The sequence below is a fragment of the Brachyistius frenatus genome, unplaced genomic scaffold (assembly GCF_029030835.1).
Source record: "Brachyistius frenatus isolate BFR_SWC_R1_liver_20210118 unplaced genomic scaffold, ASM2903083v1 Contig_4, whole genome shotgun sequence".
NCBI lineage: Eukaryota > Metazoa > Chordata > Actinopteri > Embiotocidae > Brachyistius > Brachyistius frenatus.
In genome coordinates, this window is record NW_027210603.1 from 3,568,821 (window position 1) to 3,593,954 (window position 25,134).

General features: G+C 41.9%; 1 protein-coding gene across 5 annotated transcripts in view; it reads right to left on the bottom strand.

The window, feature by feature from the left end:
• LOC138628155 (histone deacetylase 7-like) overlaps positions 1 to 25,134 on the bottom strand; it is a 43,169-nt gene that overhangs the window by 4,938 nt on the left and 13,097 nt on the right. For all 5 annotated transcript variants that reach the window (XM_069711023.1, XM_069711041.1, XM_069711050.1 and 2 more), the window contains 20 exons: positions 19,491 to 19,675; positions 18,747 to 18,834; positions 18,161 to 18,263; positions 17,834 to 17,913; positions 16,796 to 16,909; positions 16,425 to 16,525; positions 15,833 to 15,931; positions 15,217 to 15,370; positions 13,083 to 13,330; positions 12,583 to 12,828; positions 11,576 to 11,774; positions 11,264 to 11,397; positions 11,003 to 11,123; positions 10,841 to 10,890; positions 9,494 to 9,601; positions 9,190 to 9,245; positions 7,678 to 7,765; positions 6,888 to 7,007; positions 4,095 to 4,192; positions 831 to 949 (listed from right to left, as the gene is read on the bottom strand). In XM_069711023.1, the coding sequence (XP_069567124.1) occupies positions 831 to 949; positions 4,095 to 4,192; positions 6,888 to 7,007; positions 7,678 to 7,765; positions 9,190 to 9,245; positions 9,494 to 9,601; positions 10,841 to 10,890; positions 11,003 to 11,123; positions 11,264 to 11,397; positions 11,576 to 11,774; positions 12,583 to 12,828; positions 13,083 to 13,330; positions 15,217 to 15,370; positions 15,833 to 15,931; positions 16,425 to 16,525; positions 16,796 to 16,909; positions 17,834 to 17,913; positions 18,161 to 18,263; positions 18,747 to 18,834; positions 19,491 to 19,675 (2,511 nt within the window). The remainder of the gene's footprint in view (positions 1 to 830; positions 950 to 4,094; positions 4,193 to 6,887; positions 7,008 to 7,677; positions 7,766 to 9,189; positions 9,246 to 9,493; positions 9,602 to 10,840; positions 10,891 to 11,002; positions 11,124 to 11,263; positions 11,398 to 11,575; positions 11,775 to 12,582; positions 12,829 to 13,082; positions 13,331 to 15,216; positions 15,371 to 15,832; positions 15,932 to 16,424; positions 16,526 to 16,795; positions 16,910 to 17,833; positions 17,914 to 18,160; positions 18,264 to 18,746; positions 18,835 to 19,490; positions 19,676 to 25,134) is intronic.

Consider the following 25,134-nt stretch of genomic DNA (forward strand, 5'->3'; position numbering starts at 1 on the left):
CATGTAAACAGTGAGTCCCAATCTCTGGACCCATCGGCTGTTGGTCTGGCCGCGATTTAGGCTTTGGGGATAACGACAAATATATAAAATATCTTGGCCCAGATATGTGCTGGCTGCACCGGAACACCCATCTGGGCCGAGACGTGCTCTTCTGTACACTGTTCATTGTTTTCAGTCTGATTAGGAACTTTAGATGCGAGAGGGGAGTTGGAAACATACATTTGCATATAAATGCAGATAAATGAAATAGCTAATTGAAAAAAAAAAAAGCTGAATTGTTTGTGCTCTCCACATTGATTGTTTACCTGCATGCAACCAAACCCTGCTCAAACGTGATTGGCCAATACTACTCACACAACTACAGCTACAAATGAAAACCAGAACAGTTACAGTATCTTGTCCAGTTGCCTCCAGATTCTGCATTCAAATGCAGAGATCGGTTTATAAAGATTAGGGACTTCCTGCCTTCATGACGCCATTCAGCTCTCTGCATGTCATTGTTTATTATTTACTGCACATAGAAGATTTTTGAAGCTAAATTTGATCTAAAAATAAAAAGTAGTTCCTGGAAACAAAGATTTTCCTGATGCGCATCTCTGAAATCAATGCTTAAAACTGTTTAGCTATGAAAGAGCATTTATCCACCTGACAATAAAGTGTAATCAAGCTTATGATAAGTAGATATTTATTACAACTTATGTTAAAAGGTGAAGGTAAAAGCAGGTTCATATAAGGCAGATGTCAACCACAGACATGGGAGGGATTATTATTATAGAAGGTCATGTGCGTTTGTGTGTAAAGCTGTGAATGTGATGCTGGTTGAGCCTTACACTTGGCTGTGACCTTGTAGCCTCCCAGCGGTGACGAATGTCCTTCAACAGCATCAAAGCCGGCTGACACGAGCACCACATCAGGGGAGAACTCGTGTGCTATGGGCATCACGACAGCTCTGAGGACGAAGAGAGGAAACACAGTGCTGTAAACCAAACACTGTGTGCGTTAAGTTACATTCATAAACGCCTGTGGCCGAGCTGAAATTAGACAGTCGAGCTTTCAACAGGTGTTCATGATTTGCGAGAGAATAAGAACTGGGGAGAGTGAATACAGTATAACAGTGTGAGAAGGGAAGTCGCTCCGATCGAATTAACATCAGCGCAGGTTGAAAAAGATGAATTATTATAATGAACGGATTTGGAGTTGCCTGCAAAATTAAAATCGCAGCCGAGGTGTTTGATTTCCAACTGGAACATACGTACGATGTGAGACTTTTTTTTTCTGGACTGTTCACTGCAAACATTTACTTGATTGTAAACTCCCTCCATTTATAAATGATGAAAAGAGGAATTATCAAAGGCAACGCTCCGAGTGCTTGATCTCCGTTCTTGATCCGCTGCTGGTCGGCAGCCAAAACTGGAGGGTGGGGCACCTCCCAGGTGTGAATGTGTGCAACTGTTTAAATGTGAAGCAAAGCCCTGTTGAAAAAAAAGTCGCAGGAGTGCACAGAAAACCATTCCTGGATATTTAAAATTAAAAACGGTCCGAGCTGAGACTCTCTACTTCAGACAGGTGGCAAACACTGAAACACTTTCTGCCGTAAGTGACATACAGAGATAAAAAAACGAGACTCTTGGCATTTCTGGACTGAGACGTCCACATGCTGCATTGGCTGCTCAGGGGAGACCACTTTCCCTGCCTCCATGCTCTCCTTACTTCCTCTTGTCTCCTGCTGCCAGTTATTTAGCAAGAGCGCACGGCTCATGCCGCGTTTGATTCTCTCCCTAGCACACTCTCTCTCTCTCTCTCTCTCTCTCCGAGCGGCAGTTCAAAGGCGTTTGTGTGCGTCTGGTTCCTATTAGGAGCTCGTCCCTCTTCTCACGTCACTGACAGCCAGCCATCTGGGATCCATTGGGCCTAATTACGCCGCCTTTGGATTCCCTAACAATGCACCCCCCACTTCTTCTCCTCTCTTCTGCTGTATTCTCCTCTCCTTCATAGTTTGTGATTCGTCAGTAGCACTGGGAAATGCGCAAGAAAACACTGTATGTGCAGTGACATACAAGCAATGCACAGGCCAAAGTACCTGCATGCTCTTACTTTGAAACAAGAAGTTAGGTGTGTGCTGTTGCTACCGGTGATTACGCTGACCTTAAATTCTGTCCACCTCAGTAATCATTCCACACACACACACACACACACACACACACACACACACACACACACACACACACACACACACACACACACACACACACAAGCTACGTCATGACACTAAATCTCAGAGCAGCTGAGCTCTCTCTTGATTGTACTCGAGTCCCACCGCCGCTCTCAACCACAGTATTTCCCTTGTCACTAATACACACCCAAAAACAGAGACACACATCATCAGCAACCACCGCACTCTGGCTAGTTTTCTGTTCCATCCCGAAGAGAAACACACAGAGTCTGGAACACTCTGTAATTCAATTTGAATACATGATTTAGACGACAGAGCTGGCACCGGGCGAGATAGACTTAATTGCATAAACATGAATTCACGATGCATAAAATTTTGTCTGTATAGCGTGTTATGCATTTATTTGCCCCAGTTAATTCACAGAATGATGGCGGAGTTCACCGAAAACTATTTTAAAACAATGCATTTTGTTTGTTTCTACGTGTGTGTGTGTGTGTGTGTGTGTGTGTGTGTGTGTGTGTGTGTGTGTGTGTGTGTGTGTGTGTGTGTGTGTGTGTGTGTGTGTGTGTGTGTCTCTAACCCTAACTGATCTTAACTATGACGACAAATGACGAAGGTCTTTGCCTGCACTTGCATCGCAGTTACACAGTATGTGCCTCAGACCACCGGACCACCAGGAGACTTCTTCTCTCCAGAGCTTTGATTGGATATAAGTTTCTATGGCTAACACACAATGCGGTACAGTACTACACTGTGGTTAACTGAGGAAGTTTTACACATGAAAATACTTGACATTTCCTAAACGGGATGAAAAATAGCAAAACCAGACGCCTGCTCTGGAAAGGACCAGTTGTTTCTTAATTAGCATCCCGTGCTCCAGTAAACACTGGACTTAGTGTTTCCGAACTGGCATATTGGGTCTATGGATTTTACCAGTACGGGTTAGCTCATTAGCATCTTTCCTTTGACGAGGGGCCCACCCACTGTGTCTGCTGCATGCAGCACCATGCAGCGCTCCCATGCTGTTTAATCATCTGGTGGCGAGCCAGTGTTGCTGACAGAAACATTCCGAGTTCATTACAGTGCAGTGCACAACCAAACCATACTCATTCAGGAAAAATCACTTGAATGAAATGAGAAGTGTGGTGAGACCAAAGGTGTGTCTGGGTAACACATTGATGTACCGCTCTGTATTTAGTTCAACGGAGAGTTATTGCTTATGTTTATTCCATTGAATACAATGTGCGCAGGCTCTCAGCTGGTTTATATTCAACATGTGCACCAGTGAATCTGTGATTCAGGCAGACTGTTTAAATCTAACTGTTTACCTGTGTGGTGGACCTGGGAGTGATCATCTTGTGTTTTAGTAATCTGTGCACGGACAGCCGAGGAGACTGAGTGGAAATAGCGTTGGCATGCGCTGCCGGGCTACATGCACAGCTGCTGTGTTCACTGTTGCTGGCTGATATGACCGTTGACATGAAGCAGGAGGAGATCGGTGTGTTTTGGAATCAACATTGAATATTCAGCAAGCAATTACATGCTTGTTGAGCTGCCAACCAGACACTTCAATGCATCATCCCTAAAAACCGTTACAGGTAACACAACATATAGCTGTATAAATGTAAATGACAAATGAAATAGAAATATTATGATCTCAGGGGGAAAAAAACAACAACTCAATTTCAAGTCTTTGCAAGTTGACTTTTAGACTGTAATGACACAAAAGTGAACCTTGAGGAGGCTCTGTAATATGAAAACGACGTTATTTTTGGGTGAAAGCAATGTATGCAAGTATACTGAATTCATAGGTAACAGTCTTGAACATGCTGAAACACAGAATAGACCTGTAGAGTTAGGTATTCAATGGTTAGAAATGGAAATGTGTGGCCAATAGAAAAAGCTTGAGTTCATTCTTTACCTGAATGCAGCGAGGTATTCTGCATCACCCATCGGAGGTTTCAAACCTCCCGTCCACCCGACATTCACGTTGAAGCCCTCCCCTGCACCTGCACCCACCTGGGCAGGCAGACAGGAAGAGGAGGGAAGAGAGAATGAGAGGAGGAGAAAGAAAAAGAGTCTCCGTGAATGTCAGGAAAGTTAATGAGTCTCAGTCAACATTGAGAAACTGCGTGATGATGAAAGATTTGTGTCAAATGTTCACAAAATCAGCACCACCGTTGCAAAACTTTGCATTGCAGCAACCGAGGGGAAAGTGGCTGCATCTCTTTAAGGAAACACCAGGGAGTGATTATGATTCCTAAATGAAAGACGGATGGCTGTTAATTCAACACCCCTGTCCCTCCATTTTGATTTTGATACAATTTGTCAAAAGGCCTTATAAATCACTCTGAGCCACAACAGAGTTACACCCGTTTACGGTTCTAAAGCTTAAGCCCACAGTGATACTGGGAATATTTTTATTTGCCAATTTCTGCCTAATATATAAAAAACAATGTATAAAATCACATACTGTATGTTGTAAAGTGAATTTATATACTGAAAACATATATAATTGAAATGACTGCATATTATGTGTTCTGTATATAGAACGTCTGGTATAGATGACATGTCAAATAAAACATACATGGTATACTACTCTATGCTCATTTTACATGTTGTAAATGGTTTTAGTGGATTTTTTATATATATATATATATATATATATATATATATATATATATATATATTTTTTTTTTAATCTGTATCGAGGATGGTGTCTAATCCAAAATGCCAGGCAGATTCAGTGGAGCTCCTCTCAGTTTGACCTCACATATTTGGGGCAGAGAGTGAACTGAGGCCCGGGTCTTGGAAAGAAGGTTTAAGGATTCCTGCCTCTCTCTTTGTAGTCCTGCTAGCAGCCATTTAGCTGTTCTCTAGGCCCTTCACCATCACTCAATGTGTCAGTTTGAGGAGAGATCGAGGAGGTTGATTGACACGCTCTTGGCAAGAACACGTGGTAATTTCCTTTGTGAGTGAGTGTGTGTGTGTGTGTGTGTGTGTGTGTGTGTGTGTGTGTGTGTGTGTGTGTGTGTGTGTGTGTGTGTGTGTGTGTGTGTGTGTGTGTGTGTGCGTGCGTGCGTACGTGCGTGCGTGCGTGTGAGACAGAGTGTGTGCATGGGTGTGAGAGGATGCTTGAAAGAGAAAGAATGCTGATGAGCATCGCAGAGCGTCTGTCTCCATTCTTCTCTCGGTGGACGGGATGTTCACAGGGCAAACGAAAAACACATGAGGCGTCCTGTCCTCTGCCAACTGGTAATGTACCCTCATGCACACGCACGTGCACACGGACACACACATAGACAGAGCCGTGCACTGCTATAGCTCCAAGTCTCTTGCGCTCCTCTTTGTCGTCTTTCTCTCTTTCATGTTTCAAGAGTTGCTGGACTGGATTAGGTCTTCGCTGGTTTCTGTGAGGTACTCGGCACTTTCTGTTATGGCTATGACATCACAACCCTACCCCATGGTGTGTTATATACCTACACGGGGGACAGCGAGACTCCAGAGGTTTACCACACTGCTCAACAGAGGTTGAGAGGCCACTTAAGGCAAAGCCACATCCAAGCCAACAGAGCGTTTTATGTACCGTCCCTCATCAGGGGATTTTATGGGAAAACATTGACTTTTTTTATCCTCATTATTGTGGGGGAGGATGGGAGAATAAGAGGAGGGAATGTGGGGGATTGAATGGGTGGTGAATGCCAGCGTGGGTTGGGGTCAGTTCATCTGACTGCGGATAGTCATCACACTTGGTTTCTGGTAAGACCACAGGCAGAATTCCTGTACACAAACATAGCCATGCCATTCAACTGTACACATCCTGTTGTGAAGTCTTCACATCCGCAGTCCTCAAGCTTCTCAAATAAACCAGAAGCATGGAAATAAACCTTCAGCAAATACTTAAAAACACTATATGTGCTCATGATGAATTTGCTGTATAAACACATTTATAGCACTTATCCTGAATAAGTTGTCATGGAAACAAACAAGATGAAAGAATGACAGTGGACAAAAGAAAACAAGTTTACATGAGTTTAAACTGTAAATGTTTACCTGAGAGCACACAGCCGCGACAACAGAAATCCTCTTCAATCCATTCAGATTAAACCTCGCACACACGTTGTGTTCAGATTTATATTGTTAGCAGTGCAATTTACATGATTGCACTGTTCAGATTGCAGTCATGACCCTTACACTGTTAGATAACACATCTGCAGCAATTTTTCCTTGTGTGATGCAGACTGCAATCATGAAAGTCAGTAATCAAACTGAGGTTATAGTTTAAACTTTTTAGGCATTGTAAACTTGTAACTTGAAAATGTATTTCATGTAGATTTTTTTCTGTAATTTATGCTTCCTGTTTTGACAAGTAAATGCTAAACAGAAAGCTCTCTAGCGCCCTTATGTCACACTGGAATCAAACCAAATACTTCTATGCTTACATATCTATATTTTGAACTGCGCATCTTGGACAGTCAAATTAGACATCAAGAAAATGGCCATATCGATACCCCAAAATGTACTCAAATCATGTACTCCACAAAACAAAAACTGGGGTTTGAGTATAAACATTCGTCATGTGTTATCCTTGAGCTATTGTATTCACAAGAGTCTAGGTACATCCAGAGACACACAAACGCCCAGATATCACCATGACAACACAAACAAAAGCAGAAAAACATAGTACTGCTGTAGAGGAATGTTTTGTACACACCTCGCTGGGATGTCCACTACCAGGAAAAAAGTTGCCATTGTCATGGCGATGTAGAGAGATGTACAGCACACTCGGGTCGTTATAGAAGGCTTCTTGGGTGCCGTTGCCATGGTGCACATCCTGCACAATGATCGGATTACAGGTTAAGAAGCTGCCAAGGGCAGATGCAGGTATTTCACACATAATTTAAACCTTGATGGAGTCACACGTTTGTTTAAAACAATGTAAACGATCAGAAAACCTTTCATTGTCTATTTTGTTACTTTACAGCACATGTTAAACACATGACCAAAAATGAAGAAAGCAGATTTGTAAAACCTGCACAGCCTTTCCCTGTCAATGTTAATGAATTTCAATCTAACGGCTTTTTGATGAAGCAGGTAATATCTAGCGTTTGATGCTGTAATATACCAGAGAACATGCAGTGTGTTCAGACAGGCTGCAGGCTCATATACACACACATGCTGAACAGAAACAGCCACCTGGCTGCAGATCAATATCTGCACATGCATGTGTGGGTGTGCGCTCAAGTGACTGTGAGTGACTTTGTGTCTACTCTAAGCATATTTGACAGCCGAGCTCACAGATGGATACCAGAGATAACAGCGTCTTAATGATCTAAATGATAAATAGGAGTGCTACTGTACGGGGCTGCTCTGCATCTGGGACTTTGTTTGTACCCATGATTCATCTGTGTGCCCATGCGATTGCATTTTTATTTGTTTATTACTGTCCATGTGGGGACCAGTGATACTGGACATGCGAGGGTGGGGGGGAGGGGGGTCCTCACCCAGTCCACAATGAGGATCTTGCTGACGTTGAGTTTGTGTTGGAGCTGCTTGGCAGCGATGGCCACGGAGTTGAAGAAACAGAAGCCCCTGTGGACAAACAGACGGGAAGAGTGGCAGCCATATGTGTTTATCAGGACATCTTCAGCAAATTAATATCATAGAAGCCCCATATGGACCTTAGGAACCTTTCAGTCATGTCTTCAGTTATTTGGCGACATGTGGGGGCTATTCAGTCCAGGCTGTGACAATTACAGAACTTACTCCAATGTGTAAGTCACAAAGGGAAACTCTTGCCACGTTCACTCTAACTGTGAATATTTGACAAATGTTTTACTTCAACTTGTTTACCTTTCAGTCATGTCTTCAGTTATTTGGCGACATGTGGGGGCTATTCAGTCCAGGCTGTGACAATTACAGAACTTACTCCAATGTGTAAGTCACAAAGGGAAACTCTTGCCACGTTCACTCTGACTGCGAATATTTGACAAATCTTTTACTTCAACTTGTTTAGTATTTTACCTCCCTCTGCTGACAAGCGAAACTTGCGTTTCATATCAGAATATTATGCTTTGTCTAAAATCTTGTTTCCCTGAGAAATGCAGAATCCAAGGATTCAGTGACAAACAGAAAAACAAGCTTATAATAAAATTCCCTCCACATTTCAAATGATAACAGAGTGAGAATCGCTGGCAAGACGTGTGAGATGATTTCAGAGAAATGAACTCACAACTTGGAACAACATTTCCCTCAACACTCCCCGTCTACAATAAAAGGTATGCAAAAAAAGTGTTGATGTATGAAAAACAATGGAGGAATGTTGGAAGTGTCAGTGTCAGCATGGGTCGTAAAGTGTAAGTGCCTGTGTGTGTGTGTGTGTGTGTGTGTGTGTGTGTGTGTGTGTGTGTGTGTGTGTGTGTGTGTGTGTGTGTGTGTGTGTGTGTGTGTGTGTGTGTGTGTGTGTGTAAGTGAGGTATATATTATATTCTGTCCAAACTTTGCTCATCAAGAAAAGTCATTATCATCCCATAAATAACCAGTGTCAAGCTCTGCTGAGCACGCACACACACAAACAGTCCCAGCTGAATGTGGTTACTTGGCTAATGCCTCCTATCAAAGACTGACAAATCTGTGCACACAAAAAATGCACGTCCACACAAATACACACGTGCAGCTTTTATTTTTTTATTTTGCTGTGCTTTGTGTCTTGAAAGCTTAAAAGAAACTGAGCGGAGGAGGTAGTTTGCCTCGGGCATCGGGCAGGTAGCACACATCACACAAACTCACACATTAAGATAGAGAGACATAGGCTCGCTCGCTCTCTCTCTCAGACTATGGCTGATCCGTAAAAAAAAACCTTTGAAACACTTTGCAGGCCTCCTGGCTCCTGGTACGTGTGTGTGTGTGTGTGTGTGTGTGTGTGTGTGTGTGTGTGTGTGTGTGTGTGTGTGTGTGTGTGTGTGTGTGTGTGTGTGTGTGTGTGTGTGTGTGTGTGTGTGTGCTGCTGTACTTACAGAGGGGAGGAATGGTTTGCATGGTGTCCAGGGGGCCTCACCACTGCAAAGCCATTCTGTGAGAGGACAGAAAAAAAACCCTCAACACTTTGCTGCTTTTATAAAACCATATCCCCAAACATCACAGCTTAAAAAGGTTCAAGTCACATTGTTGTAGATGTATTTAACTTTATAGACAATAATTGATAAGTTGTCAAAGTAAAGTGTATGTGATGTTTCCCCCACAACCCGTTACACTGCAACTTTGAAATTCCCCACAAAACACACAACAGAGATGATGAAGGTATTTCATACGAAGACCCACCTTCAGTTCTCCTTGTGCCACCTTCAATGCCAGCTCTGTAACACACCCAGCGGCAAAACGGGAAGCTACTGATGTGTGATGTTCGTTCCAAATGGTATCTATATCTACCTGTCAGTAAAACAGCGGGAGACATCTGAAGTCAGTTCAAAAGTCAGCCACAGATATTAATAAAAAAAATACGTATTTATTTACAATCAGTTTCAGATCATCAAATCTGGACAAAGTTTGGACTTGTTGATCTTTACCGAAATCCAGTCTGATCAGTTTTACCGGACATTCACCCCAGAAAGCATCAATAAGTTTACAAGAAACATATGACTTTAACAATATTCTTATAGAGTATTCATATAGCTTGTTTAAAAATAATGAAACAGGTGACAGCGGACCTTTAACTTTTCTTGAAACAAACAATTGTGGAAGATTCCTTTTCTTTTTACACTGTCTTTGTCTATGTTGCATCTATTCTCAGTATAAACCCCATCTTTTGTTTCTATGTTCAAAAGTCATCTCTGGTGGTGTGCTGCCGTACTGCTCTGGAACAATGAAATCAGAGGAATTTCTTTTATCACAGACTTTGCCATCTTGTTCCAATCAGCTCTCTCCGCCAGAGCAGCCAAGGGCCGGAAATCCAGGCAGATCAGTCCTCTTATCAACTGACACCCAGCCCCCTTCAGCTTTTACTCCTCTCTCTCCTCTCTCCTCTCACTCTCCTCTCCTCTCTCTCACTCTCCTCTCTCTCTCTCTCTCTCTCTCTCTCCTCTCTCTCCTCTCTGTGTAGCAATAATCAGAGGAGAAATGTGTTTTGTCCGGTATCCACTTTGTTGTTCCTTCTCTGATTGTTCATTGTTAAACTTCATCAGTTCTGGTCTCCTATCTTTGCCTCTTGTCACATTTTTCTTCCTTTTTCCTTGTTTCCCCACTTCCATTCCCTCTAAAAAAAAAAAAAAAAAAAAAAAAAAAATTCCTTTGCTGCAGTCTTTATGTTTATCCTTTTATTTCCTCAATCCTACATCTCACCTTTGTACAGTCTTTGATTTCTGAGGTCTCAAAGTTATCTTAGCCAAAAATAATAGCATTTGCAATTTGTAGTCTTATTAGCTTAATTGTGTAATGAGGCATAATCAGCCATGTAATGTTTGCTGTTCAGCACTGCAATTAGATAAGTGGAAAGATTCCCACATGACTTGGGTTTTAAAGAGGCCTGTGACGTGTGTGTGTGTGTGTGTGTGTGTGTGTGTGTGTGTGTGTGTGTGTGTGTGTGTGTGTGTGTGTGTGTGTGTGTGTGTGTGTGTGTGTGTGTGTGTGTGTGTGTGTGTGTGCGTGTGCATGTGTTTGTGTAGCACTCACTCCAACTCCTCCACACGGTAACATCACAAAACTCTGTTGAGATAAAATTCCTGCAGGAGATAATTTATGACATTTAATTGTCGTGAATATATTATATTATTTCTTTTATTGTTATTAGTACAGTGTCAGCATTATGTTTTTCACCATTCTTACTGATCTTACCAGCGAGCTTGCGGTTGTCCAGCTTGAGGCGGTTGAGTGTGTTGGTGCCATACAAAAGCACATGTTTTTCTGAATGGACTGACTGCAGCTCTTCTGAGGTGGCCTTTCTACTGTGGATGCGCTACAACACACACACACACACACACACATACATACACATGTATTTGTATATTTATGTGGCAGCTCTGTATACTGTGTACACTATGCTGCAGATAATGCTCTGGGCATCTGCCAGTGTAGTGTATAGTGTGTGCACCATACCTCACACTGGCTCCTAAGCCCTCTTTCCAGCAGTCTGGACCAGATGCTCTGAACCCTCCCAGCATGCTCAGGGTGGCGGCTGTTGTCCCCACAGGTACACTGGTGCTTCTGCATCTGAGCATCATAAACCAAACCTACATACACACAAACACAAACACACACCCACAAAAACACATCATCAAACCTAATTTTCTGTCTTTAATATTGTTACAATTCAGTTCTACATAAATTGTAACCAAAATATTCTGTATCACCAAGTAATTGGGTTCTGGCTTCTTTTCACATTTTCCTGATCAAAAAAGAGTCACTCACCTGTGGTGAAGCGTAGCTGGATGTCAGTAGCAGGGTTGGACAGTGACAGGGAAGGTATGGTGGTGGGTGAATGTGAAGCAGGAGGCAGCGAGGTGGAGGCCGGGGAGGATCGGGCCCGAACCAGAGGCTGGTGAGACCAAATTACGGCAGGTACACTCAGGGAATCAAGCTGGGGAACTGCTCTAAGGATCACCTGCCTCTGTGTTTCCCAGGATAGAGGGTGAAGAGGAGAACAGACCATAAGGGTAATGGAAGTATTTCACAGCAGCAGCACATGGTAAAGACTACTTGAAGTAAACCTCCACATACTCAAGTCCAGTGCCTCTCACCAGTAAATTATAGATACTTATTTGGTCAATTTAGTTCTGCTTGTCTAGAACAAGTAACTGATAAAAGAAAAAGTCTCCATTGCTAAGCATGCTGCAACAACACAGTGACTCTCACTCTTTTTAGCTCGTATGAATAAAGCAACAGCGCCTCCTGATGGCAAAAACATGGTACAGTCAAGTGAATCCACATACTGTACATCCACTAGGGATGCAGGTATTTTTTTCTATGACATTTGACACAGTCATGAATAAAAGAGCTATTTTGGTTGCCATAACATGGCCTGCTAATCTGTTAATTCATACAAAGCACAATTAATGTGCACTAATTATGACCAGTTATTATTGTACAGAGGTCATAAATTAAGATGCGTTCATTAGCAGACACACTTTTTGTCAAAACACTTTTTGTTTTCAGTACCAGGAGAAAGTATTGATGAAATTTTCTATTAAGGAACCTAAAAGGCTGTGGCTCAGTCGGTAGAGTGGGTTGCACACTAATCAGAAAGTTGGTAGTTCGATCCCCAGCTCCTCCTGTCCACACGCCTAAGTGTCCTTGAGCAAAACACTGAACCTTAAATTGCTCCCGATGGTGTACCATCGATATGTTGTAAGTCGCTTTGGATACATCATCAGTCTGGAACAGTGTATGTGCAAATGTGACCATGACTTTGTTAATACCTGATTGAGAGAATGTGAGGTCTCGATCAAGCTCTCCCGGGAGGAGGTAGTGGACTCTGTGTCGTAAACTGAGTCGGTGCTGGCAGTGCTCTGTCTCCTGTGGTAGCCGTCTTCACAAACTGAGCCCGGTTCGGAGCCGCAAACAGAACCTGTACCGGAACCTGATCCTGATCCACCCTCCTCCACGTCCATGTCCTCCGATGGGATCTGTGTCAGACGAGGCTTCTCAATGGATTTGCTTGGAAGCTAATAAGGGAGAAGTTTTACAATGTTCAAGTGTTAAAGTTGTAAATTCTCTCTTTAAGGGAGTATCTGTACACAACTTATAATGAGAAATAATTTCTGTCTGTCCACAAATATTTTAGATGTTTAAAAAGGACATCCACTAATTTCTACACAAAGACTCCATAGAATCAGTCTAATGAAGAGCATTAGTCAGTCAGTCCGTATTAGAATCAATTAGTTTACTTTAATTTGCGTCAAAGCCTGCCTCCACTCACCTTGCTCAAGAGTGGATTCTGCTTGAACCTTTCCAGCCCGCTCTTGTGGTATTGCTGGGGCAGCTGGTGCTGAGTGTGCAGGTGATGGCTGGCGTGCAGAGGGAGGGGTGAGTTGCTGTACGGTGGCGGCTCTGAGCGCGTTCTCTCCAAAGGTTTGTGAGATGGCAGGGTGAGTAAGCCCTCTCTTCTGGAGGGGGAGGACAGGCGAGGCTGGTGCTGCTGCAGAGGAGCAGAGCTCAAACCATGAACTGCGGTGAGGAGGAGAGAAAGGAACAGCTTACAACAGGGAATGCAGATGAGGGAAGACGGAGCCAACACAGGGGAAAAAATGAAGCACAGTGAGGATGGAGGTAAGAATGCCAAAAATTTAAATAAATATGCAATAGCTGTATTTCATGTTGAAAACATAGTTACAAAGAAAAATTTTTTTTTTTTAGAAAATCTTTTAGTTATACTGTGGAACACAGCTGTTGGCAATTCCAGTATATCATGTTGCCTGCATGTAAAGCATATTTCTGTATTGTTAAGGAATAGCATCACTGTTAAAAGCTCAGTAGAGAGCGCCCTTGTGCCGTTTATAATATTCAAGAAAACGACATGCAGTACAAGACAGTCAGGAGACTGATGTTCCTACAGCTTCCGATTTACAGATGAATAAAACATTTTCACTGCAGACATTTTGACTTGAACAGGAGAAGTTTTTTCCAGGAGCAGCACAGTTGCTACTGATGACATTAACAGTGGCTCTGTTCCATTTAGATATCTCTGCAAGGCTTGCCATTGAGCCAGGATGCTCAACATCAAGACCATTAGCTTCCAAATCTAAATGAAACACCCAATTACACCCACAGATGTCACTTAGTTTTGCAAAGTGGTGGGACCTTAAGAGAATTTTTTTTTAATAGTCTACAACATATGTGATTTTAGGCATGTGGGGATCGGAGGGAGATGAGAGTAGATAATTGCAGTGGAGAAAAAAAAAACCCATCTCATTAAAAGGGCATTGTCTAGGCTACATGTCAACAACACGAAAATACTCAGCATGAAACCCACAACAACATTGACCACATGAGTAAGACTCCAAATGCATCACATGCACAGCTGCAACACAATGTCTCAGGTCAGACACCCCAGCGATAACATCCATAAACACTGGCCTAAAATATAGCATAATGAGAAAAAAACCACAACAAAGGAATAACGTGAACAACATTAGAACACTGGTTTCTTTAGACTGATTCAACATACTCGTAGTTGGTAACCAACCTTGGCGTTCAGCGAGACCATGTGGGGGCATTCATGTACAGGAACTTTCCTCTGGAGCAACAAACACAACATACAGCCATCGAACACAATTATGCTGCAAACTGAACTTTTTCTGGACAATTTTACACTGACTAGTAGAACCCACTACCTGCAGCATGTACTTTACTATGGCTGGCTGCGATAACTTGCAGGTGCTCTTTCCTCACACACTGGAGGGAGGGAGCTACTTCCCCTAACACACAATCAATGACACCCACACAGCTTACCCACAAGGCCACCATTCTTAAAGGGGAAGGCAGTGCCAGTAACAACCTCTATATTTATGTCACACTGTACATTTATAAAAAACTTTACACCTGCGCTTTTCTGGCTATGCAAAAATGTCTGTGAATTCTGTGAAGACAGCATATGTACGTATATATGTGTTTTTTTTTTGCTGTGGCAAGAAACAGGAAGAAAAGGTGAAACTGTAAAAGAATGTATGCAATTGAACACACCACCATACAAAAAAAGAATATGATAAAAACAGTATGTCTGCCTATCCTCAATTTGGACTGATAAAAATGTTGGTATACAGAACAGAAAAGCCATGGGATGTCCTTATTATTCAATTGCATCTGAAAGAGCTCTGAAAATCCTCCAGTGACCAGATATACCTTACAGAAGCAGGGACTTGCAAAGACAGCAAGTGTGAATATTGAAGACGGACCCAAAGCCAATAAAAAATAAGGTAAAAAAGATATTTAAATATGCATACATGTTCCCTTGTGTTTCACTTTCTGTAAATGCCCAAATGCACGGCTTCTTAATATGTGTATGTCGAGGGACTTCATGCTTCTGGAGTAACATGAACAGTTATACAACTCACAAGAGACAAGCTGGGAGCGCACCAGCCCAGTATGCGGTTCCAGTATGAGCACAGGCTGCAGGTGCTGAGTCAGGGCTGGACTGCTGCCCTTCAGAGGCAGGTAGACCTGATGCAGGGCCGATACTGGCAATGGCCTTGCTAACCGCAAGCCAGCCTGAGGAGAGAGGGGAGAACAAATGAGTAGAGGAGAGATTATGTTTAGAAATTTCATCCCTCATCATGGGTACAGTTTACACAAATGAGCAAAATGAAGGGTTAATGCTGAGGTCGGTGCTTAATGGACTGTCACATTGCAGAGATAGACTACTTAACAAATGTGTTAACAATGTCATTAAGTGAGTAAATTACTTAGATGGATTCACCTTATATAAAAAGCACTACAGAGCTCATGAGGGAAGGGAAAGCCTGAATATGCCACATTTCTTTCATAGGTGTTCATGTTGGCAGTCTCTATTTTAGATATTCAGTCTTAGATACACATAATCATGGCATGAATGTGTATCTACGCGAACTGTATCCTTGAAGTTGACACATGATTCTTGTTTGTAGTTTTTGTTGTCATATAACCATTTAAATAATGATTCTGAAGAGAATCCTATGATGTGTTGTTGCTCACCTGTGCAGGAAGTCCAGCAGTGATGTTGGGCAATGCATTGTGGTTGAGAGGCAGGGTGAAATGGGATAAACTACCATCGTTGTGAAGTAACCTGTATGACTGAATGAGGCAGAGTTTTTCATGATACAGATAATCAGGCACAGATTATTACATGAACCATTTTTAACATAAAAACATCAAGACACACATTTACATAACTCTCTTTAGTGCCTTTCACTGAAAGGATGGGATGAGCAAAAGTAAAGAGTTAATAAAATGGATGTATTTAAAAAATGTGCATCAAGCTTTATTAAATTCCAGTATTTAAAGGATCGGGAATTATTACTGTATTGCATTAAACACCCAATTATCATTCAACTGTTGGTGGTTGTCCTTTAGACCAACCCTTGCCAATACTTTATAGAGTAAGTTGGACATCACATTTTTACTGCTTGACAAATAAAGCAAAATAATGTTGTATGAATTCATCCATAATGATGAGGATGTACGCTTGAACAAGATACTCAACCCCAACCTGGGCATTTGTTATATGCTAATGTGGATTAGAAAGTCTGAGAAATTGCTACAGTATAAACATAAAAGAAGGGCTCACCTCATGAGCCAGTGGAAGCAGCCCATTATCTGAATGAAGGCTGTCATTCGGTGAGCTGCACCCTGACGCTGGGGTGCTGCTGCTGCTGCTTGGGGAGGAGTCTGGGGGACAAAATTGAAAGACACCTTTTGTATATACGACACCAAACTCTATCGGAACTGTTTGCACGTAACAGAATAGAAAATCAATCTGTGTCAATGTGTTTCAAGTATGAGCTGAAATTGCAGAATGTATGTTGCTCAAATACAGTGTCTTGTGTTTAAAAAAAAAAAAAAAATCACATCAAAGCAAAAATAACGGGAAAAACTTGCTACAAGAACTAATAAAACAGAATCTCATGAGAGTGATCCGGATAAATGTAGTTACTCTACCGTGAGTTTCTGTCCGATGCTTGACGGCAGGAGGGGCACTGATCTTACGCTTCAGCGGGTTTGGCCTGGTGGTGATGAGTTTCTTTAACTTCCACTTTAGTGTGGGCTCAGAGACTGCACACGGACACAAACATAATTATTACTGTGGTCTCACTTTAATTTGTCTTATATGGCTTCTCTGTCAGCTAGAAAGAACCTACTCATTAATGCACACACTATAATGTTGTGCTCAATTCCGATAACAGAACTGAGTTAAAACAATCTGAACCAAACAAATACCTCAGCCCTGGTCAGAAGCATAAAAGAGTTCCATGTATACATTAGTCAGTCTCCAATAAACCCAAACAAAGTAATCAATCAGTGGCTGGCTCAGCGCAGATAAAAGGAAAATCTTTGTTGTCGCCAAGCCAACAAAAGCACCAGAGGGTGTGTGTGTGTGTGTGTGTGTGCTGAGGGTTCTCTGGCAACGCAAATAAATAATGGTTACTGTACTCGCAGAAATGTACAGGAGGATGGAACTACTCCCATTCTCATTCACACCGTGAGGGAGTCCTGCTCTGGACTCTCACGCGGTTCATTTTACACATACCTTAATTAAAGTTATGTAACTGCTTTGGTCTTTGTCTCTCCCTGTCCCTGTTGTTTTTATGGCTGCTCAGCCTTTCTCTGGCCCTGCAGGCTTGATGAGCTTCCTTCATCCCAAAGCAAAGGACACTACTGTCCCTCACTTTTCCATTCTATGTAACATAATGACAGTTTGCTGAAACCCTGAAAAGTATCACGCCAAACAAAATATTCCACTGAGCTATAATGCAGTGAAATGACTTTGAATCTTACTCAGGTTACACACACACACACACACACACACACACACACACACACACACACACACACACACACACACACACACACACACACACACACACACACACACACACACACAACAAGAGAACAGAGCTGATATGGAAAATCACCGGTGACCTTCACAGCTCTGACCTCAGGCTGAGATCCTAAACCACAGACACAGAAGTGTCTTACCTGTTCTGCGCAAGGCAAGATCCTTAGGCTGGTCACAGTGTGTAGCCTGGGGCTTCGGGAACATGTCAGGAGCTGGTAGCCTTGGTAACCAAAACAAAAGCAGATACACTGCTTCACTCACGAGTCTGTATGAGGAGAGTTTCTCTACTTTTTAATTATATTTTATTACTTTCAATAAAGTCAGAAAAGGAAGAGGCCACTTCACAAAAACCGAAAAAAGAAAGTTCTCTCAATGTCTTCACCCCATTGTTCTGTAGTTTTACCACAATAAGAGTCATGTTTTTTTCTGAGTATGTGCTGTGTTTGCATCATGGATGCTTTTCTCACCCGTATCCTGGAGCAAGACTGCTATGATTGGGAGTGACCCTGTCGTTGGTAGGCTGGTTCTTCATGATTATATGTTCCCGAAGTTTCTGCCTCACCAGGGCACCTGCCAGACAATACAATCTGTCAATAAAGTCCATCATGAAAGGGACAATGATTTCCATCGTTCGCAGCTGTGATGGATATTATAAAATATTGATCAAAATTTTTCGATTTGCAGGATCAGAAAAGATTTTTCTTCAAGGTACTGATATTACCGTGTATCAAAAAACAGACTTAGTAGGAGAAGTAGGATCCAAGATGTTTGTTATGTCATTTTCCTCGACATGGTAAAAAATAAAAACTTCACAAAGTGTGTCCTAAAACGAGTGTGTTCGTTTAACTACGGATTGATATGAGTACAATTTTCCTTGGAATATGAGAATACATCACAGTAATGATGGAAATCCCCTTCTTTTAAAATGAAAAACACAGTACAGTGTGCTATGACTCAGATGAAGAGCACGTCACCCACCTTATAGTCTTTTAACAAAAAAGAAACCTACCAAAGAATATGACAGTATGGAGAAATACAATACAGGCGACTCACTCTGTTCATTTTTATTCTTTCGGATCAGAAGTGGTCGCTCTTCTCTTTTCTCCTCGTCCATCTCTCTTTGCCTTTGTTCAGTATAATACTGAGAAGAAAGAAATTAAGAAATTTTAACACTGACATGGTGTGTCTGTGCGGACTGTGTCCATAAAGAGACTGAAAACTGCTATCGCAACAACATTTGCATATCGAGTAAAAGCCAATTCTTGACAACAGAAAGATAGCCTTGCATTCAGAGTGCAGCCTTCATCAGCTGATTTGTAATGAATGTCGATCAGAATTAAATGCCGAGATGCTGGTCTGTTTATAGTAACCTGACCTGCTTCTCACTCATTTCTGCTGAGCATTGTGTCTGAGTAAAGGCATGTGCTGAAAGCAGCTGGCTTGTTCCTGTGGCTGATGTGGAATGAGGTCTGTCTGCTTTGGACTCGGTGTGTCTCACACAAATGAAATGCCAATGCTGCCTGATGGGGCAATACTTAAATGAGGTCAAAATCACATGAAGACACTTGTTATGTACTGAATGTTGATAATACAGAGGCTTTTATTGTGATGAATTAAATTCGTAAAAATAACCCACTGGCTGTACATTTACGCAGCCAATGGATTTGTCCGATCACTCTATGTCACAGCCATTCGTGTTGTACATTGAGTTTGTGACTATACTTGGATCCGCTGAAGCTTCATCCTGTCACCCTCTGTCTGTACTGACTCAAGAGTGATACCTCCGTTTGGCCTCACCTGCATCTGGTGCTGGGAAAACTGGGAGCGATGCTGAGTGTTGAGAGGTCCCGGGAGGAAGGGAGGGTGGGAGGCCAGCATGGCCGGATCTGGGCCCAGATGCAACAACCTGTGGGTCACACTCAGGTCCATGGGCTGCTCCCCACTACTGGGTAATGAAACCTGATCGCTGATGATCACATCCACTACAAAAGGAGAAAGAGGAAAAAAATAACCCATGGTGTCCTTGTAGTTATGGCTGCAACATCACATACTCTGTCACACTGTGCATGTTACTATTTTTCAATGTCGTCTGCCTGCTGGTCCTAAATAGATTGTCATCATTGATAAAGAGCATGAAAAGAGGTGCACATATCTTAGATTTCCAGTTCAAACACAAAGGGTCTCCCGGAGGATGTATGCATTTACCAGATATTCCCAACAAAAAAAAACCCCACAAAAAACCCCACAAGAACAATTGGAGAGTCACGTACTGTTTGTCATTTACATAAACATGATGAAGGGTGCACTCAGTATATTTAGCATACGTTTATGTTTGGATGTCCACTTGACATCTGTACATGACCCCATCATATTTCATTGTATTCAAGTCTTACTGCCTCAAGTGAAATGGCCAATGCCCAACATTAAATACAGGAAGGCAAAAGAGATGGGTGTTTGCATATAGTGGGTTGGATGTGTTTAAAAGAAAGAAATAATGAAAGAAACTGGGTGGTGAGCTGTATTTGAACATTGTGTGGTTCAGGCATTTGGGTTAGGTACATAAATCTATCATCGCCCTTCAAGGTTTTTACAAAAATGAAAAGAAATGAATACCTAAATTTAGTAAAATTGAGACGACTGAACCAAACTTTGGTGTCCTAACAGAAGACAGATGTCTTTTTACAGGTGCAGAGGAGTGGAAAAAGGTTTTTGATCCATTTGTGGAGTTTGTGTTCGAGGGGCAGAAATCCTCTCTAGCTTTAAGATTAGACTAAAAATGTTCCTTTTTGATAAAGCCTATAGTTAGGGCTGGCTTGGGTAGATCTGAACCAACCCTGAGTTATGCTGTTATAGGCCGAGGCTGCTGGGGGACCTCGTTACATGCTGAGCTTCTTTTCTTTCCTCCTACCCTTTAACTGACTCATACCTCACCATCCTTGTCTCTCCCATAGTTTTTGCTTATTATCTGTTGTCTCCATTCAGTTCCCTCGCTCGCGTAGTTTCTCTTCTTTCTTTTGCAGATGTCCCGTCATGGAGCTGCATGTCTCTGCCCTGCGCTTGTCGTCTCCCCCAACAGTTCTTCTCTTCTATCTCTATGCTGTCCTTTTCTCTCTATGCTCTCCTCTCACCCCAACCGGTCGAGGCAGATGGCCGCCCAACCCTGAGCCTGGTTCTGTCGGAGGTTTCTTCCTGTTAAGAGGGAGTTTTTCCTTCCCTCTGTTGGAGGTTTTTCTCCCTTAAAGAGGAGGGTTTTTTTTTCCCCTCCTGGCTTATGTGTGAATTGTTGAATTGTTGGGTTTCTCTATAATATTGTAACATCTTGCTGTAAGGACTTTAATGTGTTAAGTGCCATGAAATAACCTATGTTGTGATTTGGCGCTATATAAATAAAGTTGAATTGAATTGAATTTATGCAATCCAGAGGCCACTGTACAAATCTGGGAGAGACTTTACTTTTCACCACGGATGCTTTAAACGTTGCATGTATGGCACTATGTGGGCCTGATGACATGACCGATATAAGATAACACAGAAACAAAGGCTAATAAGAACTGGTTGTGAGAAAACATCAGCTTAAGTTTTTTCTCAAGTTTGGTGAAAAAAAAAAAAAAAATTACAAAAATAAAAATAGCATAAGCGAGCTCGCAGGTAACTTGAAACTGTTTTCATGTGTCGATGTGACTGACACCTGAAACCAATAAATGTGGTGAAGAATGTTTCGGTATTGATACAAAGGTGTAGACAGATACAGTATGGAAGGAGACACCTTGCTCCCTCTGGGGTGGAGGGACAGTGGGAGGGAGGGAAAGATGTGGAAATTTACTGCACCACCTGAAAAAAGTCATCAACGGGACTCCCAGAAATCCTGTAAGCGGGGGTTTATTTATGGTCCGTAAAGTGGAGCGAAGTTATCAGATTATTTTTAAGATGTGCAACAAACCAGCCCAAAACACAACACGATAGGCAGGCTACAAATAAGTCCTACTGAACTGCCTCCCTGTCAAAGTCATTCCTAACAGCATCATTGACAGACAGAGAGGGAAATAATCATGTCCGTGAAGACATTCTGAGTTGATGGAATTCCTCTGAAGAAGAAAACATTCCCACGCTCTTCTTACTGCTGATTGTGTGAGACTCTACACACAGCAGGACATGGAAAAAAAACAACAACAAAAAAACAGGCAGGGAGTTAATAAGACCACAACAATTTAGTTTGCATCGTTCAAGCCAAGAGGTTTCAATATTGTTGCTTGATCACCCAACATCGAATCCCAAATAACACCCTTTGTTGTTGACAGCCTTGTGCTTTGTATTTGCTGGATGTGTGACAGAGAAAAACTGAAAGACAGACAAGCATCAGTGACAGCAAAAATTTTGACGCATGATAATTTCCCGCATGGTACAAACAAAAGGAGACACAAGACAAAAAACCTCTTGTTAAAAAAATGTATGTCCACAATTTGCTCTGGACAGTTTTCCTGCATCACTGGATTCCTACCTTAACAGGTAACGCAAGGAAGCCAGAGAAAAACTCTCAGAGACACTGCAGCCGGTTTCTGCCTGCGTGACTGTATATTATGCAACACTGCTGAAGTATATGAGGCTTGATTTTCTTTAAGTTTCAGATGTTTAAAAAAAAAAAAAAAAATTATGTTATACAAAATTGAAAGTTGCAACAGGAAGTACAAGTTACAGCAGCACAGCATGTATAACCTGAAAAAAAAAATGTGTGTTTTCAAAGGAAATCAGACAATCACTTGAGGAGCGGGACTGTGGTGGTTGTGGTAATGGGGACTCTGTCTGTATCTGCAAACACTCTCACATGATCGCCAAACAAGTCAACTCCCCACACAGAAAGGAAATGATCAGCTACTTCTCTCATCTAAATGGAGAAAAAGCACCTGTGGCATATTTAGACAGAGAAAACAGCAAATACCATTCTGCAACAAGCATGCGTGTCTGACATCTACTCACTTTGAACAATTTGTCCGTACAATGCATGTCCTCCCAGAGAAACACCGTTTACGCCGGCGGACGTTTTTGTATTTTATCCTACATTTTTAGACAATTTTACAGACAAGCCACACTTGAAAACAAATAGGTTTTGATTTTTGTACTGACGCTGTTACTTTAGGCAGAGTTACAGTGTAACTCATTATATGACTAGACACAAAACTAGCTTGGTCACTGCATTGTGCATTCAAAGAGCCAACGAAACAGTTAAGGTTTCTCCTTCCCTGACCCGAAGGGTTTCAAAAGCTCCTGATTACTTCTTATACAGTATTACCAAATCTTCAAAAAGAGACAACATATACAGAACACACTTGTTTTAACATCACATTACAAAAAAGGAAAGCAATAGTAAACATATTTTTAGCCTAAATTTGATTTTGTTCTTCAAATATGCTCTGTAAATTCAAGAAACATATGATAAGAGACAAAATCTGGAACATTTAAAAAAATTAAAAAAATAAGGAGAAGTGCCTCATGATAAGATCTGTGTGCATGCTTCTCTCTCTCTCTTTTGAGCGTTGTGATGCTATAAATAGCAAAGAGACAAACTTCTGGTTTCTGTAATAGCACATTCGTTTCACAACCACCATCCTCTTTCTGTGGGCCCTCAGCAGCAACACACTGTAGCACCGACACAAACACACACCACGGCCACACCTGCACACATGCATAGACTTTACTGGAGCGTGCACACTCACACAGACACACACTCTCACAAAGAAACAGTGACTTCCTGTTTCTAAAGTTAGTCTGCACCATAACATCCTCTTGGTTCATTTAGGCAAGCAGAAGCTGCTATTTTGGTTGAATGGCTTCACTGGCTCCTCTCTGCAGTTTGAGACAGTCACAGATATCCTTTGGCTGTATTTATATCCACACTGTGGCAAAAATGTGCTTTGTTTACGGTTGGACAAGAGTGTGAACTTCCACAGTGGTATTGGATGAAGTAAAGTCTGGAAGTCACACGAGGTTAAGTGCTATTTACTGTACAGTATACATAAACACTTGCAGCAGGCCAGTTGCAGGCTTGGTTAGATGAGCAACAAAGCAGAAAGAGACAAAGTTCAGAGACAAAATGTTGCATAAAATATAAAACACATTAATATAGTTTCCAATTAGATATCAAGCATGCCTCTAAATGTAAATGTTTACACTCAGCTCTTTATTAATAGACCCAGTCTTACACACAAAAGTAATTGTAGGACAGCTCCTTCCCCATGTTGGCCACTTTGAGCAGTCCCTCCTAGCTGCCACCTATCCCTCTGTCCTTTTCTCTGTCCCTCCCCCGTCCCTTCGTTTATAGGAATCCACAGCTGCTGGGCACATTCTGTCCCTCTGCTTCTGAGCAGCTGGAGTATCAATCTCCTTATGTGTTCATCCCCGTGTGTGTGTGTGTGTGTGTGTGTGTGTGTGTGTGTGTGTGTGTGTGTGTGTGTGTGTGTGTGTGTGTGTGTGTGTGTGTGTGTGTGTGTGTGTGTGTGTGTGTGTGTGTGTGTGTGTGTGTGTGTGTGTGTCCATCCTATGCATGATATTAATAGCTTGCAGTTGTTTCTTGTGAGTGTACACAGCAGGTCTTTGTGTTTGCATAAGTAGATCTGCTTGTGTGACAGTTGAGAGTGTGTGTGCATGTGTATCAGTGGATTGGCGCTGGTGTGTATCAGTGCCAGTGTATTTATAGTGCCCATTTGTTTCTTCTTGAGGAACACTGAGGCTCTGTGTGCAAGTTTCAGGAGATGTAAAACCATGCCAGTGTATTTTTAGTGTCACCTGTCAGTAAACACTTGTCTTATGATGTGTAATCATGCAACGTGCAGTGCACGTGTTTGAGGACCCCGAGTTTGTGCATTGCTCTTTTCTCGACATATTAATAGCATCACACCACTTGTTTTTATGAGTATGTGGCATGTGTATGTGGTTATAAGTGTATTAATAGCATTGCCAATTGCCCACACATGCTTCTGTATGTGTATGGCGTGTGTCTGTCAGTAACTTCAGCCTCAGACGTACCGCAAATTAATGTGAATATGGACGTTTTCTACGGCCAACCATGATTGGTAAATTGATGATAGTGGATCATTTTAATTTTTCCAGTGCTGAAATACAGTATATGTGGTTGTCAGATATGTGTATAGAAAGTGCAGTTCATAAATGTTTATTGGCCTCTTTTTCCAAGTATGTTTGACTCTCACTCATCTTGATCTAATAATTTTGTTATATTTGCTGATTTGTTAATATTTCGCTATAAAATGTCATTAAAAAATGTGCACTTAATAACAAAATCTGAGGAATACTTCTCAAAGTTTTGCCTTGCAAAGAAATCTGTGGTCTAAATGTCATTGTCAGATGTCTATCATTTGTTGAGTAGTGCAGTGAACTCTGTAACGCATACTGCATTTTCTTTTTCACCAAGACCTGTGAAGTAAAACAT